At 42.8% G+C, this 19,802-nt stretch overlaps 1 protein-coding gene across 1 annotated transcript; it reads right to left on the bottom strand.

Annotated features, from left to right (window-relative positions):
* Positions 1-222: 222 nt before the first annotated feature.
* LOC149274939 (F-box only protein 16-like) lies at positions 223-18,795 on the bottom strand. Its single transcript, XM_089505093.1, has 8 exons — positions 18,700-18,795; positions 18,311-18,346; positions 16,741-16,947; positions 15,121-15,285; positions 11,874-12,094; positions 5,969-6,071; positions 784-1,009; positions 223-290 (listed from the first exon to the last, which is right to left on the bottom strand). The coding sequence occupies exons 1-8, from the start codon at positions 18,793-18,795 to the stop codon at positions 223-225; spliced, it is 1,122 nt and encodes a 373-aa protein (XP_089361219.1).
* Positions 18,796-19,802: the final 1,007 nt, after the last annotated feature.

The raw sequence follows: 19,802 nt of genomic DNA, 5'->3' as shown, positions 1-19,802 counted from the left end.
GGCGTTAGAAATGTCTCGTTAATCACTGGGGAGGAACAGGACGGGAGATGCTTATAGACAGAGATCCAATCTAAGGCACTGTATAGGTCAGAAAGAGGAAGAAGAGGTCATCGGGTGAGGACGGGGACACGGCGACGCTGATCTCAGACACGATAACCCAACGCGTTCGTGTGTTTATCCCCTGCCTGCACCAGGAGCAGCCGGCGCCGCTCGCGCATGTTCCTATTCCTCGTCCGATCCCTGGTTCGCCGGTGGCAATTCCCACGGCTGGCTCTCAAACAGAGAAACGGCTGATATGGGATAAAAAATAAATTAATGTAAATGAGTTGATGACATCAGCAGAAATCATTTTACTTCCTTTTGGACCCGCAAAGCTTTTTTATGTTGTCTATTGTTTTGTAGATGCTTTACATTAAAAGTACGGCCCTATCTTGGACTGGGGGATGTCATGCGCGGTCTAACGCTGAAACATTTCAAGTTCCGTCCAAGCGATCGATCGTGTGAGATAACGTGTGAGATAACGTGTGAGATAACGTGTGAGATAAGTGAATTCCTTAAAGTAAAACATAATTTCTTAACATTAATATATATATTTATATACAGCGTACAGAACCGGGACCAGGGCCAGACTGGGCATAACGAGGCAGCCCTGGCACTTTAAGGCCAGCGGCCGCCGGTTGATGGCTGCTGGATATGACGGGCCACATGTTCCCTCCTTAACCCTAACACACAACTGCAGACCCTTAGAACACCTGTGGATAAGCAGGCACTATGTGCACTTACTTGGAGAGCTCCGGGAGGTCCTCGCGCATGCCTTCCTGCCCCTCTCAGATATTTTGGGTACCGCTGCTCGGACGGGCGCAGGACGTATCCCAGCATTCCACTGGGTGCTCTGCGCCAAGCTCTTGGCTGTAGCTTTGGTCGCTGGGTACTCGGCAGACTGGTGAGCTGCCCAGCTGGGCCTGGATGGAGAGTTAGCGATGTTACCGAAATCGGCCGACAGGGACATCTACGGGGAACAACACATAGAGATTGTTACTGCTGGTCTCCGCACCCACGGGGCAGTAACATTTAACCCTTACTCCACCAGACTTACTGAACTGTAAAGATTTCACCTACTTGACTTCACTCTATATATGATCAATGGCTTTCCCTAAAACGAGATCACTTAATACAGAAACCTAGAATATGCCGGCAGATCGGCCCCCAGTCTAGTCTGCCAGTTTCTCCCGCTGTAAAGACGTTGGTCTCGTCTTAGATCCAGGAGCCGTATGTCTATCCCATGCATGCTTAAACTCCCTCACTGTATTACCCTCTACCACATGTGCTGGGAGGCTGTTCCACTTATCTACCACCTCGGTAAAATAAATTTTGTACTTTGTTAAAAACATATGCAGTCTAAAAGCATAGCCATGACGGTCTTAATGTCATATTGTTGAAGCCCTGCAGAAAATGTGGCTCCACTTCTTATATATAAATTATAGAATTACTTTAAAATCCCTGCCAACAATTCAAGCGGCCAACAGGAACACGTTTGTTTTATGGGGTGTGGTTAGGGGTGTGGTTAGGGGTGTGACTAGGGTGGGGCTTTACTGAGAACTTTTTTGTGACCTGTTGGTAGCTGCTTGTGTTTAACATATTAAATAATATATTTTATAAAATATTAACATTTCTTATATTTTTTAAATATAAAATGTATTATTATTATTATTATTATATTATTATTATTAATATATTTTATTTTTACAATTTAATTTGACTTTAAGGTTTGTAGAGTGAAACACTCATCCCCAGCAAACATACTGAACACCTAAAAACGGGGACAAGGAAAAAAAAAGGGATCCGAGTCCAAATGAGGGACTGCCCTTCCTAAAAAAGGGACACTTGAGAGTTATGGATACAATTTTAATGCAGAAACATGGCTTGCGTCACAAACAGATAATACTTTTAATACACTTTTAATTCCTTTAATCTGTACTGGATCTATGAACAACACAAAACTACTTTTATTCTGCAAACACATTTTAAACAATGACGGATCTGTCGGTTTCTCCTCCGGCATTCCTGCCCCATAAGCCTCTCTCCAGTTGTTGACAGCTTCTTAAGTCTCGATGACAACCTTACTAAGTTGTCCTCTGACACCTTTACTCATCCGTTTAAAGTGACAGATTGACTTAAAACAGTCACATATAGAGCGCTAACTACACAGGTGTGAGGGACTCTTCAAAAAACAAAGGGCTATCTGAATGGCTTAGCGTTTGGCAATTTGCCAGCAAGTGGTCTTTGCCGTCTCATTATCATTCCATTTAAATTCTTGCGGTGTGTACACAGGCTGTTCTAGAATATACAGCACCTTTCAAAGGTTTGGGGTCACTAAGAAAAAGCAAATTTTCTGCATTAAAATAACATGAAATGGGTTAGAAATCCAGCGCAGACAGGGTTAATGTTGTAAATGACTATAGTCGCTGGAAACGGCTGATTTTTAATGGAATCTCTTCATACGCGTAGAGGCCCTTTATCACTCCCATCACTCCAGCGCTCCAATGGCCCTTTATCACTCCCATTACTCCTGTGTTCCAATGGCACGTTGTGTTCGCTGATTCAAGTTTAAGTATAAAAGGATAATTGATGGTTAGAAACCCCTTTTGTAATTATGTTACAGACAGAAATGTCCTTGTTTTACCTGAAAAAAACAGCTGAGTGACCCCAAACTTTTGAAAGGTAGTGTATATATTATATACATATAAATCCACGAGTGTCATATCTGGACAGACAAGTAAAGAAAAGCGTTTTTTTCACGTGATGACACAGGTAATGGACATGCTGGGTAGATGACAGATGCTATATAGGGGAGCAGACGTGCGGATAGGCGATGACGGGCAGATTCCGTGTGAAGAGGGGACTTGGCACATGTTACACGGAACACATGAGTGGCTTTTAGTGAATGTGGCCGAGATGTAGAAACATACAGCTTGTGTCATCTGTACCTCAATCCCACCCTCTGTATTTCGCAGCGAGGCTTGGGGGTGCTTAGGAAAACGACAGAAAAGTTGTTATATTTTTGAAGCAAAAAAACAACAACAATAATTGTCTTCTGTTTAAGGCTTCCAAACAACGTAAGAAAAGAAATTGTCTCTGGGGGTTTATATAAATACATTACGGGTTTAAGTAAAGACAACTGGCCGCAGGGTTTCACTTTTAAATGAAAAATGTGGACAATCCTGCTTGATCAAGTTCTGAAACGCCATCACTTCCAAAAATGAACCCGGATGTCTTCGGAGTGTATGTAGATATATATACGGTACTGTGCAAAAGTTTTAGGCAGGTGTGATAAAATGCTGTAAAGTAAGAACGCTTTCAGAAATTTACATGTTAATCGTTTATTTTTATCACTTAACAAAATGCAACGTGAGTGAGCGGAAGAAAAACCTGAATCATAACAATACTTGGTGCCTTCAAGTCAGCATCAGTTCTTCTAGGTACACTCAGTCACAGTTTAAGGAACTCGGCAGGTTGGTTGTTCCGGACATCTTGGAGAAGTAACCGCAGTTCTTCTCTGGATTTAGGCTCCTCGGTTGCTCCTCAAACTTGCAAGGAACCTCCACCCTGCTCCTCTGCTGCCTGCAAACACTCATTCTTGCACCGCTCTCCAGCCCTTCAGAAAACAAAGTGCCTTCCGCTACAGCCAAATATTTCTAATTTTAACTCGTCGGTCCAGAGCACCTGCTGCCATCTTTCTGCATCCAATTGTCTTTGGTTTTTTGAGTCGCTTGGTCTTGTTTCCATGTCAGAGGTTTGGCTTTTTGGCCACAAGTCTTCCATGAAGGCCACTTCTGACCAGACTTCTCCATACAGTAGATGGGTTTCATCGGGGTCCCTCTGTTCTCTGCCAATGCTGAGCTGGTGGCACTGCTGGACATCTTACGATTGTGAAGGGAAGTAGACATGAAGAGTCTTTCATCAGTTTCCACTGCGTCTACGGTCAACACTTCCCGTTTCTTGGAGCTTCTTCTAAAGAACTTGGACAGAACATCTGGAAACCCCTGTCTGCCTTGAAATTTCTGCTGGGGAGAGACCTTGCGGACGCGGTGTAACTACCTTGTGTGTTGTTGCTGTGCTCAGTCTTGCTGTGGTTTATGACCTTTGACATTAAACTTCAACAACATTCACCTTGTTAGTGAGTTTGGATCTTCCCCACTCAGTTTTATTCCTGACACGCAGCTGTTTCTGTATCAGTTAATGTTTGTGTTTCACTCTACATATTAAATTGATGATCATTAGTACCCGGTTGGTATGATTTTTTATTCATACCCCTAATTACACGCCTACAAAACCCCTGACTTTGTGCAAGTGTACCTAGAAGAATTGATGCTGTTTGGAAGGACGGTCGCACCAAATATTGATTTGCTTTAGATTTTTCTTCTCTTCATTCACTTTGCATTTTGTCTATATTTTAAACCATTCTTACTTTACGGCATTTTTTTTTCACACCGGCCGAAAACTTTTGCACAGTGCTGAATATCTGTGTCTGGTCTGTAGCTCTTATAAAGTGATGAGCCAGGGTTCTAGGCATCTCTTGAGCAGACCCACATACCCAGTGATCATACATGTTCCCTAATACCTTCTCAGGGGTGTACCCGTCCCAGCTTGGGCTTATGTGCCCCGTGGAATCATCCCTCCCGACCCAGACCCTCCGCTTGTGTTCTGTGGCGGCTGCCTCCACAGAGAATTAGTCGGTGTCCGGTGAAATGTTCTAGGTTTGTCATCTGATTTTCTGCATTATGTCTGTGCTGCAGGGCGATCAGAGATATCACACGATCTGACCGAACAAGCAGAATTCTGATACCTCTCCACAAGGTCAGCCACCAAACCTGACACCTCGGAATCTAGCTATATAAGTGTTATTACATTCATGTAACTCCGTTATATTCCGCAGCGCTGCGATGGGTAAAGACTCCAAACTCCCCACTTCCACTCTAAACACTCACATTAGGAACACGTTAGACATTAAATAAACCGATGAAGCATACAGGCTATAAAAAGGTGTTTACAGTGCCGTTAAACTGTTAAACAATTAGGCAAACTATACTTACTTATTCAAATTATAGTTAGTACCGTTGTTCCCCTTAAATCACACTTTATTGTCCCCACCAGCCCCACTTAAGTAGAATATGCATTCATTAAATATAGAACAAATACGTTAAAAGTACCGTATTTTCTCAATTATAAGGCAAATGCTCTGAAAAATAACCATAGTCTTATATTCGAGGTCTTCTTCTAATCAGACCTCAAATAGAGATCTGATTACAAAACTAAGATGCAGATCCCCCGCAGCGCTGCAGGAGGAGGCAGAGTGGCATATAGGGGGTTAAAAAATATATCAGGGAGGCAGAGTGGCATATAGGGGGTATAAGGCATATCTGGGGGCAGGTTGGCAAATAAAAGGAAATAAAAACAAAAAATGCATTTTTTTCTCAATCATAGTTTTTATTATTAATTATTATTATAGTTATTATTAATATTTACGACTAAAACTTTTTCCCTATAGGGTCGTCTTATATTTGGGCTTTTTTTTTTTTTTTTTTCCTTAATGAATATTCAAATTTTGGGGGGTCGTCCTATAATCGAGCAAATACAGTACTTAACTTACGGAGAAGCTGCAGCTACACGGCTGCAGATATCTTCACTCCTCCGCTAGTGAAAGGCTGTGTACAAAGCATTTTGGGGTGCGTGCATGTGTGTGTGCGTGTACACATCCTATCCATAGCGATAAAACATATTATTCTTTCTTTTTTTTCATCTACATTAAGCAGATCGGTGCCACTGGGTGATAGAGACACGACGCGCGGCACATATCCCCCCCGGAGGTACCTGCTGCACCATCTGTTTTTACATTCTCGCGTTTCTGATCTATACGACATTTCATTCTTTGCGAAGCCACAGATAAAAGTGAGAAGTGAAATTATACCAGTGACTTCGCTTTCCGTAACTTGTAAGAAGCCGATGAAGGTCTCTTCTTTTTCTCCGACCCCGGCTGATTGGGACGCGGCGTCCGGACGCTTGGCTTTCGCCTGAAGATTTTTAACAGAGAGGTTAATGTCACACAATGTGTTTTTTTGGGGGGGGTGTCCAAATAAATATATTTCATTGTTTGATTTAGTGAATCGGGGCCATAGGTTCAGTAAAAACACTGAGCGTTCCCAAGTATAAGAGATCTATGAAGTTAAGCTGCTGCAGAACTTCTTGGAAGAGATTTCATTATAATAGAAACTTTCCCCCGCTCCCTCCTGGTATAATACATTGTGGTCGGAGTCTGATAGGTCCATAGTCTGTAAGGTGTTATATATTTCTATTGGGATTTTTCTAAATAGGCCACAGTATTTTATTGAGTGAAAGAGAATGTAATTAATTTATCATAATTATCATTAAAAAATCATAAAAATAAACTTTTTCGGAATATAACATGAAAGAGCTGTTCCGCTCATGTCAATCAAATAACCCACAGCAAATATCAATGTATTATTTGTTTAAGGTTTAATAATCACATTAAAACAACCTGGAAACATTTACGTTCTCAGTTTCTATGGCAACGGTCTATTACTTTTCTGCTTTTGTGCCACGTGACAAATAAGTGTTCCCAGCAAAAAAGTATGAATGAGACAAAGCTTGACATAATTAAGTAATTTGTTCTGGGGAGGGTTTGGGGCATGCGGTGGGAACAGGAATAACGTTTCTAATTCTCCATTTAGTTAAATTTAGCAGCATGGGTGGAACAGCAGCTTAAAAAAAAAAGGTCAATATAGTGCAGGCTTTTGGGAGAATATGTCCGCTACATTGTGACTTGCAGACGAGTTTCTGCGTATTCCACCGTAACCTCTAGTTATATCGTTAAGCGTTTGCCCGGTGGGCCGGATTGACTTAGGGGCTGATGGGGGATGTTAAATAAAGTTTAAAAAAAAACCCTCGATGTTTTAATGTAAGCCCTGTGCGGCCGCAGACCCCTAAGGCCGGCCCTGGTGGGGGCTTCCCGGCCCCTTAGAGTGGCGGACCCGGTCGCAGTGGCGGCGGGCTTAAGGGGTAGAGGCCGCATAGGCCCAGTCAGTCCGGTCCTGCCGCGGGCCCGGCCGCAGTTGCTGCTTGCTCCGGCAACAAGGTAAGTAGGGTGAGGGAGGGGGGTGCAGTGAGAAGGGGCAGAGGGGGGTTAGATAGTGAGAAATGGGGAGAGGGGATAGATAGTGAAAAGGGGGAACATAGTGAGAAGGGGCAGATAAGATGGGGAGAGGGGGGTAGTGTGAATGCGTATGACAATTAATGAATTCAGGTGTGGATGAATTGCTTGAATGATTTGTGAGACTGCATTAATGAATGTGTTAATGATTTGTGTGAATGAGTGAATGCAAAGATGGTACATGAAGGGTGGGCTTTAACAATAAATAAATATGGGCTGCTCGGGCTTAAATGCCGGTCCTGGCAGTCCGGGCCTGTCGTTAAGTTATGGGAAGGGAGACTCGGCCGGGTCACCCCTATGGAATCCGTCTCTTTGATCCATTACAGAAAATTATTTATAGCACCTTGGAAAAACGCTCATTTTCCTTTGAAGGTGTCACGTAATATTTATGTTTTGCTTCATCTCTCAGACAGTCGGCGTGGAGGGTTAATGATAAGATCTGGGGGGGGGGGGGTTCCTACTAAACAGGAATGTTGACTTTTGTCCAGACGCTCCAGCCGTCGTCCAGTCTCATACAGGAGAGAAATGATGATGGATCGGAGCATTTTCTACCCTGCTTTGGGGGACATTAGCGTTAAAACTGCAGGTGGAATGCTGGCAGGGGCCACATCGCTTAACCCTTTGAAGCCCAGAGGGGAGGAGAAGGCGTTTACATGGTTCTGTAGTCTTATCTTCAAGGGTTAAGAACTAACACCTTTTGCAACAGACTTGTTAGGTTCAAAAGGAGGTATGATGATATAAGATGAAAGCAACGGGGGTATCAGAAACCTTCTTCTGCTCTAAAGAGTAGGAACGGGTTGCAAAAGTCATCTACTTCTGATGCTGTACTGTTATAGATTGTTCGCTTTACTAAATGTCATTTATTGGGGGCAACAGGCAATGTGGACATTGTTCTATTTTAGAATGCACATTGTTCTGAGGGTAAGATCATTCTGATGTTATTCTATTTTAGAATGCGCGGTGTTCCAGGAGTCAGAATTCTTATGCCAAGTGAATGTTGTTCCTGTTCTTTTTTAGAATGCTTTAAAATGAGCAATGTTCCATAACGCAGAGAATTCTGATACTGTTCTATTTTAGAATGCACAGTATTGCAAGATTCAGATATTAGGATAATGTTCCATTAAAGAATGCATTGTCTGCAAGGTAAGACAATTCTGATACTATTCTTTTAAAATGTTTTACAATGTTCCAAGAGTCAGTTCCGATATTATTCTATTTTAGAATGCACAGTGCTCCAAAAGAATTCGGATGCTGTTCTAATTTAGAATGACCGGTGCTCCATAATTCCAACACTTTTGTATTTTAGAATGCACCGTGTCCCAACAGTCAGAGAATTTTGATACTGTTCCCTTTAAATGTACACAGTGTCCCAAGAGTCAGGTAATTCAGATACTATTCCATTAAAAACACAAAGCATTCAAAGTGTTTGGTTTTACAATGCACAATGTTCCAAGGGTCAGATAATTTGGATACTATTCTATTTTAGAATGCATAGTACTCCACGAGTCATGGAATTCTCATAATGTTCAATTTTAGAATGTACAATACTCCAAGAATCATTGAATGCTAATGCTACTTTATTTTAGAATGCACATCGTTCCCGAAATAATAGCATTCTGATACTGTTCTATTTAAGAATGCACAGTATTCTAAGAGTGATTTTTGATACTTTTCTATTTTACAATTCACAGTAGTCTAGGATTCATAGAATGAGCAGTGCTCCGTGACACAATTATTAAGAATAATGGAATTTTAATAATGGTTTGTTTTAGAATGCACCACGCTCCAGGGGTCACACAGTGCTGATACTGTTCTACTTTAGAATGCATGGCGATTGAAGAATCATATACATTTGCTACTGTCCTATTTTAGAATGCACAGTGTTCCAAGAGTCAGATCATTTTGATAATGATCCATTTTAGAATGCACAGCATAGGAATGTAGAGTGTTCTGTAAGTCTGAAAATACTGACTGTGCTCTTCTCTTAGAATGCAAAGTGTTCAAAGATTTAGAGAATTCAGATACTGTTCTGTTTTAGAATGCCCGGTGTTCCAAGAGTCAAAGAGCTCTAATACTTTTGATCTTTTTTGCACATCATTGCAAGAATTACAGAATTCAGATACCAATTCCAATTTTTTTAAAAAAAAAATTATAAAAAAATTAAAATAATTCTCATGCTGTTCTGTTTTGGAATGTACCGTATTCAAAGGGTTCTAGAATTCTGAGTGTTCCATTTTAGAATGCACACTGTGAGTCGAAGAAGTTAAGTGTACATTGTTAAGCAAACTATCCAGTTCTCATCTCTCAAAGGCATTGTCAGTGATTCATAACATAAACGTCTATATGACCTCAATTTGTCAGAACGTCTCATGATAGAGATCTAGCTGGACCCCGTCTCCCATCCATCACTCTTATCACATTGTCCTGTAGTTTGTTTCTCACACTGGGGACGGATCAGGGATGGTTAAGAATCCATCATTAGCCTCTTCTCACCTGAATGCACTGGGTAGGATACACCTCAACGGCAAATACTATCTTTAAATAACATTTAATGACATGCATGTCAGTCTGTGGGAAGCCTGCTATATATATAAAAAGGCAAGGAATTTAGAAATATATCCTACTAGTAAATCCATCTTTTTGAAAAAAAAGTAATTTTTCGGGAAGGAGTGATGTAATGTAAGGAAGTTTTACTTTAAGGAAGATGGTAGGTAAGTGGAACAGCCTCCCGGCAGAGGTGGTAGAGGGTAATACAGTGAGGGTATTAAACATGCATGGGGTAGACATACGGCTCCTGAATCTAAGACGAGACCGACGACTGATTAAGGACCTTTGCTTAACGTATTGTTTAATACAATGTTTTGTTTAATTGGAACTGCAGCTTTAAATGTCCGTGAGTTGGAAAATGTTTCAAACTGTAATAAAGGCAGAAGGTTTCGAAAGCACGGCTTAAGACTCTGCCTCCAGCCGACAGGATATTAACCTATTAACGGAACATTCGATGAACGGCAAACACTGAATGCAGCTCATTGATAATTCTGCGGCCTGCCCTAGAGGGGTATTTAGGCAGGTGAATGGAAGGACTTGTCCCTTTACCCCCTCATTCTATAGGCCTGTGCGCCCTCCCTGCTGGAGCTCCCGACCCATTGTCACGTCCTATTTCCCGGCTATTGTTGGTCCTGGGGGTCAAAGATACCATTGAAAATGCATGCGGCCACCAAGTGTTCCTGATGGCCACCAAGATTTTGGAAATCCTGCAGGGGATGTATAAGGCATTCTGGGAGCAGGGATACATTTTTCCCTATAGATATATAGTTTCCCTATAGTTTCTATAATTAGATTACGATGACCTCGTTATAAAAAGCTTATCCTTTACCTAAAGAAAACCTTATATTAAAGCTTTCACCAAGAGAAAGAGCTCACCCAGCGATGTTTATTAAGAAAAATGATACTAAAAATATTTTTTTAATAAAAAAAATGTTGTTACTCCAGAACGGAGCTTCGCACGTACACTTAACCCTCAAGACTTCTGCCGTGGAACGGAGGCTTCCCATTGGCTGCTCACTAGACTACAGAAATAATTGTATAGTGACTTAAGCAATTGCCATTCTAAGCCTGTTTTTGGCTGGCACTCCAGGGGTTAAATCAGGTATGCCACTTTCCCAAGTCGAGGATATGGTTAATATAACTTATTTATTGTGTCTTTATATACTATATTTTATATCACATAGAACAAGGGTGTCCAACCTGCGGCCCTCCAGCTGCTGCAGGACTACATGTCCCATATTCCTCTGCCAGCCCCTTAGCTGAAAAAGCATTATGGGATATGTAGTCATGCAGCACCTGGAGGGCCGCAGGTTGGACACCTTTGACATAGAACATTTTTACAATATATGAAGCTCCATAATATATATATATATATACATACATACATACGGTATATTGGTGCTTATACACTAACAGTATCCCAATGGCATTGATACATTGTATTTATTTCCGGTATATATCTCCATTGTTATTTATTATATGTATTGTATGTGTATTGAATAAAAAAAAAATGATATTCATTTTTTGTGGCATTGATTGGCGTCTGTCTTTTTCTTTTTGTATACTGGATCTCTGATTTCTGACTAGTGATCCACATACGGTTATGCGCGTTAAAAAGTTGCACATTTAGTACATACAAAATAAAAAAATCTGCTCACAATAGCACGTTTTGGAAGTGTTCTGACATTAGGCTGCATTTAGTTATTAGAACTCTCCAGATTCACTGAGATGTTTGCAGGCGAGTAGAACATTTAATCCCTGACTTCATTCTACATTATGAAGCGCCAACCCCAGGGAGCATGCACTCACCCGCAGGCTGAGCTGGCCCTGTATAATGTATAGTTACACCGGTGAGAACCCACGCCTTGTTCTAGGATCCACTGATCGACTAAACGGAGTCAAGAATCTTCAAAAGACTCTTTTGGTGCACCTAGAACACGTGTTCTCGTAGCATGGGGGTGTGTGACCACTGTTTTGAGGATGGCATGGAATGTTCTCTAGGGACTACATGGTTAAAGACGGGTGACGTGGTTACTTCTGAACCTGAACTATGTTGTGACCAGGGGTCGGATGGTAAAAAGAGGGCTGCGGTACTCACGCCTGCCGAGACTGCTCCACGGGGTCGTAGTTATCGAGGTAGTTGAATCTTATGGTGTCGGTCGGGTGTTTGTCGGAGGATCGCCACGGCGGGAGATCCTTTTTGCTCTGTGATTTGCCGCCCGTGGGCTGCTGAGCGGAGGGAGAGGACAGCTTCATACCCATTGATTCTTTGGCTATTGGCTGAACGTCAATGACCACAAAATCGTCTTTCGGCGGAGTCTGGGGAGGGAAAGGATAACGGTTAACACCATGACCTGTAACACATGAGCTAGCGATCCATTCTCGGGCGGCAGAGCATATCTCAGTCCTAAATATCTTCAATAAAAATATGTTTTGCTTGGCTGCGTTGGGTTCCCGTGTCCTGCTTAGGATGCTAGCTATGTCTCTACGTGGCTGTTCCTGCACTAGAGAGGTGAAAGTAACATCAGTATAATTTATATGATATCAGGGTTGATGTACAGCCTGGGGGGGAATGTCAAAAAAGATGGATTCTTCCATGTCAGATGGCTTCCCACATTCATAGGGTGTCAAGGGCAGGTCATCCTACTTTGAAGTCATTGAGTCCTCTGAATGTCAGCTATGCTTTTTTTTTATAACCCAGGGTAAAAAAAAAAAGCACCAAATGTGGCCCGTGGTGGCCCTTCTAGATTCTCACGCGCTTCTGAGACCTCTCTGCATTACGTTCCTCATTTATTTATACAAGAACCCTACGTGATAGAATCTCAAGGAGACGTGGTTCCTCCGCGGTGCTCTAGGTGGTCCCATGGACCAGCAAAGACCACGTGATCTCCGCTTCACGTGGCCGAGCCTGTACTTGTCACGCAGACTGCTTTACCCCACATCTGGCGGCTTGGCTCAGCTTTCTTTTAGATACAAGTTTACTGTGAACTCATCAGACGGGGTAGAGACTGACAATCGCAGGACACAACACGGACTTTTACTGATAAGTCACATTTAAAAGGCATGCAGGACTTAATTAAGGAACATCTCAAAGCAAACGAAGGCACTATTTTCTTGAGTAAAAGTTCCAATTAAAGGGGAAACCACACTTGGAGATATAACGTTAACCGAATCCAGTAGAGAAAATGATCAATCGCTTGACATTTTTCTTTAATGGCCGGTTTTTAAGTTATTTGAGCTGGCAGCTCCTGAAACCCTACAAGAAATAGCGGGGGGGGGGGGATATTTTTTTATTAATAAAAAAATATTAAAATATTATTTATTATTATTTTATTATTCATTGAAAAGGGGGAATCATGATTAAAATGTTGCGTATAAGTTTCAAAACTGGAATGGAGGCCGACCTGGAATGTCACCCTCTCGTTCTAAAAATCATTAAATTCTATAAAAGATAATAATGATAAAACTGGAAGGTGGATACCACGAGACAATATATTTGGTTTATTGATGACTCATGAATCATCAATATCAGTTCGTTAAAGAGATATCTACAGGGCGAGCCCTAGGACCGTCTAGTCACGAGGTCATCATGGTGAATTAAGGTAACTGGGAAACGTCTAATACGTGTGTGTCTGAAGCACAAGCGGAGACATGCAGATAACGAGACACGCTAGGTCACTTTTTGATGCCTTGCCCATGGTTTAATTTGGTTGCTGTTAATCGGCACCCGCAAGCCTGAGCTTTATGCGGAACTGTTACAATCTTAGCAGGACCCATCGGCGCCGGAACATGCGCCACCCATGCAAGCATTTCAGCAAAGGAAGGAAGATGCACCGTTATCTCTGTGTATTCACGTCTGTCAGCGACCGATCCACCGGCATGTGCAGTCTCCGACCGCCACCGACCATGCTGCCTCTCCTGCCTCCTACGCTGTACTAGCGATAAGCCGGTTCCCACGCGCTGCCACCAGTGTTCACCATTAATTACAGGGATTATTATTATCTTTTATTTATACAGCGGCTGCTCTCATAACACCGAGTGCCTTCTGCTACGGTAACCACTTATTCTATAAGGAGGCTTTAAAACCAATGAGTTACCCGCACGCTACCGTTCAAAAGTCTGGGGTCACTTAGAAATCTCCTTTATAGGCGTACAGAGACCCTTTATCACTCCTGTTCCAATGGCCCTTTATCACTCCCATCACTCCTGTGTTCCAATGGCCCTTTATCACTCCCATCACTCCTGTGCTCCAATGGCCCTTTATCACTCCCATCACTCCTGTGTTCCAATATCACTCCCATCACTCCTGGGTTCCAATGACCCTTTATCACTCCCATCACTCCTGGGTTCCAATGGCCCTTTATCACTCCCATTACTCCTGTGTTCCAATAGCCCTTTATCACTCCCATCACTCCTGCGTTCCAATGGCCCTTTATCACTCCCATCACTCCTGTGTCCCAATGGCCCTTTATCACACCCATCACTCCTGGGTTCCAATGGCCCTTTATCACTCCCATCACTCCTGTGTTCCAATGGCCCTTTATCACACCCATCACTCCTGTGTCCCAATGGCCCTTTATCACACCCATCACTCCTGTGTCCCAATGGCCCTTTATCACTCCTGTTCCAATGGCCCTTTATCACTCCCATCACTCCTGTGCTCCAATGGCCCTTTATCACTCCCATCACTCCTGTGTTCCAATGGCCCTTTATCACTCCCATCACTCCTCTGTTCCAATGGCCCTTTATCACTCCCATCACTCCTGTGTTCCAATGACCCTTTATCACTCCCATCACTCCTGTGTTCCAATGGCCCTTTATCACTCCGATCACTCCTGTGTTCCAATGGCCCTTTATCACTCCCATTACTCCTGTGTTCCAATGACCCTTTATCACTCCCATCACTCCTGTGTTCCAATGGCCCTTTATCACTCCGATCACTCCTGTGTTCCAATGGCCCTTTATCACTCCCATCACTCCTGTGTTCCAATGGCCCTTTATCACTCCCATCACTCCTGTGTTCCAATGACCCTTTATCACTCCCATCACTCCTGTGTCCCAATGGCCCTTTATCACTCCCATCACTCCTGTGTTCCAATGGCCCTTTATCATGCACTCCCATCACTCCTGTGTTCCAATGGCCCTTTATCACTCCCATCACTCCTGTGTTCCAATGGCCCTTTATCACTCCCATCACTCCTGTGTTCCAATGGCCCTTTATCACTCCCATCACTCCTGTGTTCCAATGGCCCTTTATCGCTCCCATCACTCCTGAAATTTCCTTGTTTTCCATGGAAACAGTTGACCCCAAACCTTTGAACAGTAGTGTATATATTTAGACTCGCCCTCGGTCTGGTGACGTGGAGTTCCTTAACCATCTCGATATACTGCCTCTTCCAAATACTTTGTTCAAACGGGGTGGGGGGAAAGTTGATGTACCACCCGAAACGCAGGCATTTGGGCATCCAAAGCTGATCCAGTTCCGTTAGACTCTTCCAGTGCCAGCTCACCTGGATAAACAGAAAAATATATTTTACCCCTCGCCCACAGCAGCCAAAAAAACTTTTAGATTAATCACGGCAGTCTAGAAGTTTTACGGATATTTTTTAATAATAAATCCCAGCCTTCCTATCGGCCGAGAGGCTATTATTCTATGGGCATTTTGGGCACTCGTGCAGCCGGTCGTCTATTTGGTTTTTCCAAAGATACTGCGTGTGTAATAAATAACAAGAATAAAAATTAAACTGTATCCTGAATCTAAGACGAGACCAACGACTGATTAAGGTTTGAGTCTTTACAGCAGGAGAAACGGGCGGACTAGACGGGGGCCGGATGGGGCCGATCTGCCGGCAGATTCTACGTTTCTATGTATTATCAACCTTTGTACATGCGCGGTTTTGGATGCCATAATGACACTTCGCTATTCACGGCGCGAAATCCTGACAAATATTTAAACGCGGGATTACGCACTTTATCATTTACAGAATTATTCACTTTTGTGCGACTGATGAAATTCTAGAAAATTTAGGAACAAAGCCATATAATTTTGCAATTGTTTGCAATTCTTCAATTTTTGTTCCTGCAAAGTCTTTATAAACTTATCATAAAGAGGGGGATCGATCGGGAGCCAATGGGAAATAATACGTTCTAAGCAGAATTGTAACAAAGTAATTAAGGTTGTAAAAAAATGCTTTTGATCCAAAAAAAGGCAAAAAAAAACCCCACCCCAATTACGCTATTTTTCAAATTTTGCCACTTAGGGGGAAAAAACTTTCTTTGTGACTCCAGAAGCCAACTGGATTTCTACTCGGATCGAGAAGCTCTCAAATATTAATGTCTATTCTATAATTTATACCCCCGCATATTCTGGTTTTACCCTTGTTGAAGGCACCCCTTATATCTGATAGAACCTCCTCTCTTGGCGGCGGATTCCATAGCTTTACTGCCCTCACTGTAAAGAATCCCTTCCTTTGTTGTGGATGAAATCTCCGCTCTTCCCGTCTCACAGGACGAGCTCTTCTTTTGTGACAGGTCCCGGAAGAGGTCTTTATATCGGCCCCGCACAGATTTATACGTTATAATAAAAAGACGCCATTTTTCTAGCGTATATATACATATAGTCTCCCTTCGTCACTAAGATCGTCCAATCAGCTCCTTCATTCCGCAGCTTTTCCGTACACTACCTGTAAATGCGTTCTAAGAATACCTTTTAAAGCCGCACTGGAAGAATGTATAGATGGGCGTTAAGCTCTTTTGATTAATGCGAGGTTTGCTGAAGCGACAGCTCCGTGGCCAATAAATCACACACGGTTACGCTTCGGCGACCATACACCGCACGCTCGCGGCTGGATTCAAACGCGGCATTATGTGTTTTGACAGGGACAAATGGCACATAACTCTTCGTCGTTAGGTAATGGAGGAGCGACGGGCTCCCTTTGTACGCGAGAGGATCGTATCGCACGCACCTGTGCACAGCGGCAGAGGCTCCGGGGGTCCAGGAAAGAAAATATGTACAAAGACAGGACTCTCGGCAGCACGGCGGTGAAATCCGCCGCCTCCCTCGGGGCTTTTCCTTGCAGGTGATGGCTGCAGAACTTCAGCTGCGACACCGTACATCTTTCGAGGAGCTCGCACAGGATTCGCCGCCTCTGGACATCCGACCACTTGTCAAACTGAAAGGGTTAACGGATATGAGTAAATAAACCCGCTTTTGCGCATTTCTGTTCAATATAAACGTCTCGTGATTATATACATATTTTGCGACGCATTTTTTTTAGGATGTTTTTTTTTGATCTGTCTGAACCAATCGACAGCAATCAGAAGATTAATAAGACAGGGGAGATAACAGAGTGGGGAGGAATAATGGTAATCATGCAGATCCTGAGAACAGGAATATCTGCAGACCTGGAGTCGCCGTTGCTGTTCATTAGTCAGGGAGTCCATCTGGGTGATTAAGACTGAGGCATTCCGTTTAAAACAGTAAGGACTCAGATGTCTATGAGATGGTGCTAAAATAACCCAAAATATGTGCATATACAGTAGCTAATAGACAGCTGCCAAAAACATTGAAATATATAGAAAGTAGAATTATTAGTAATAAAATGTCACTACTGTCACCCGTATCCGGCCTTTACCGGGTCACCATGGGGAAGGGTTCAGGTATTCACCGTTTCCCACACTTTGATTGCACATTTAACTATAATCTGTGTATTTAGCTCAAAGGAAAAACACAAATGACGTAGAATTTTATTTTAAAGTTAACCAGGTCAAAAAAAACCACACACACAATTTAAGATGTATTTGCCAGAATCCCAAAAATTCCCTGGAATGGCACCTTTGGCTTATTTGATAAACAGACTTGGAATCGATTGTTTGCAAAGGATTAGAGTTAGAATTTGGAAAATAACAAAGGTTTGGGGTCACTTAGAAATGTTCTTGTTTTTGAAAGAAAAACAGATTTTGTCCATGAAAATAACATGAAAAGGATCAGAAATCCAGCGCAGACGGGGTTAATGTTGTTCCAATGGTCCTTTATCACTCCCATCACTCCTGTGTTCCAATGGCCCTTTATCACTCCCATCACTCCTGTGTTCCAATGGCCCTTTATCACTCCCATCACTCCTGTGTTCCAATGGCCCTTTATCACTCCCATCACTCCTGTGTTGCAATGGCCCAATGGCAATACGCTGATCCAGGTTTAAGTTTAAAAGGATAATAATTATGATGTAATTATGTTACAGCCAGAAATGTCCTTGTTTTCCATGAAAACAGCTGAGTGACCCCAAACTTTTGAACGGTAAAAGACTATACATTATATGAATCTCGTCATATCGTGTACTGAATTCGGCGTTCCTTTTGCATATGAATGAAGGGATTCTGCAGATTCACCCCGTATGCATTTGCCCCATTCTCTGCCCCCCCCCCAACTATTCCCAGGGTAAATAATATACATAAATATAAATAAAGCAGATTCAATTGTCTTAGTAAGATGGCAGATCTGCACAGGTAGCCGATGCTGTCGCGCACGCTCCTTACCCATTTTCCGAGCAGCGCCCTCCTCTCGTCAAACACCTATGTGAATAAAAACAAATGATGTCATTAGGTCGGGAACGTCACGAATGTCCGATCTCACTCTAATTTTTTTATTTAGTTGAAATTTTAGTTGTTGAGTTCATCGAAAGAGAACATAACTCGTCGGCCATCGGTGGCAGCGTACGGGTAAAGAGCCATCAGACCGATACGTTATAGATATAAGGCAATTGGGTATCATTAATATCACGGGGGGTGGGGGGGGGAGTCTCCAAAAGTATTTAGAATTCCTTTTTTTTTAGACATTGGCTATTGGCCACAACTGCCAATAGGTTTGCTAGGCCAGCCAATGACCTTTTTCGAGCGAAGTTACTCCAACCCATTGTCCCGATCACCTTGTCGTTCATGAGCTGGTGGTTTAGGGGGGTCCAGGTGCTCATTTTGGTTTGCAATTTTGCTCCATCGGCGTTCTTCGGTGCCGCGAATGCCATGTTGCCGGAATATCGCCGCGGTGCTCTGGATAAAAATAATACAAAAACATGTAAGTCAGTAACTATAGTATTATTTGTTGGGCGACGCTGATCATTACAGAGCTTGTTCCTTTCTTGTGTGCGGACACAATCTGAACTGCGCAGGGTCGCTCCCGATCGCATGTGAACCCGATTGTCTTCACCCGCGGTAACTAATCACCGGTGACATGTTTGGACAAATTATGACAAGCGGGGCTTAGCTCAGTGTGCGCTTTCTCAAAAAAAGTACATATTTGTAAAAAAGACAAAGGGAAATATTTTAGTTTTAGAGAAAGATACAATTTCAAAAGTCAAATGTAGTAAAATGCCGTCTATTCTGATAATTACAAAGATTCCTATATATAAAGATCCTACGGAAAACAAAAACCCCAGCGCTGTATACATTAATATAACCCCCAGCGCTGTATACTGTAATATAACCCCCAGCGCTGTATACTGTAATATAACCCCCAGCGCTGTATACAGTAATATAACCCCCAGCGCTGTATACAGCAATATGACCCCCAGCGCTGTATACAGTAATATAACCCCCCAGCGCTGTATACAGTAATATAACCCCCAGCGCTGTATACAGTAATATAACCCCCCAGCGCTGTATACAGTAATGTCAATCGGGGCAAAAACCTGATTTTGTCCCAATCAACTCCCTTTATCTGCAGACCTGGAGCCGCCGTTGCTGTCAGTCATGTGATATTTTGGGTGACTTTCCCGGCTCAAACACCACACTGAGCTAATGCTTTATGGCGATGTTAATGAAGTCCGTTCATTATGATGCCCTGGAAGAGTTTCATTGGAGTGTACTGTAATATAACCTTATGCCTTATACTCACAGATATGCCCCTATGTCCCCCCGATATGCCATATACACCTCTGCCCCCCCAGATATGCTTTATACCACCTATATGCCATAGTGCCCTCTTCCATGCCTTATACCCTAAATATGCAACTATGCCCCCAAATATGCCATA

The sequence above is a fragment of the Sceloporus occidentalis genome, unplaced genomic scaffold (genome assembly GCF_023333645.1).
Source record: "Sceloporus occidentalis isolate IW3139 unplaced genomic scaffold, rSceOcc1.0.p SCAF_309, whole genome shotgun sequence".
Classification (NCBI taxonomy): domain Eukaryota; kingdom Metazoa; phylum Chordata; class Lepidosauria; order Squamata; family Phrynosomatidae; genus Sceloporus; species Sceloporus occidentalis.
This window is presented reverse-complemented; position numbering and strand designations above follow the sequence as displayed.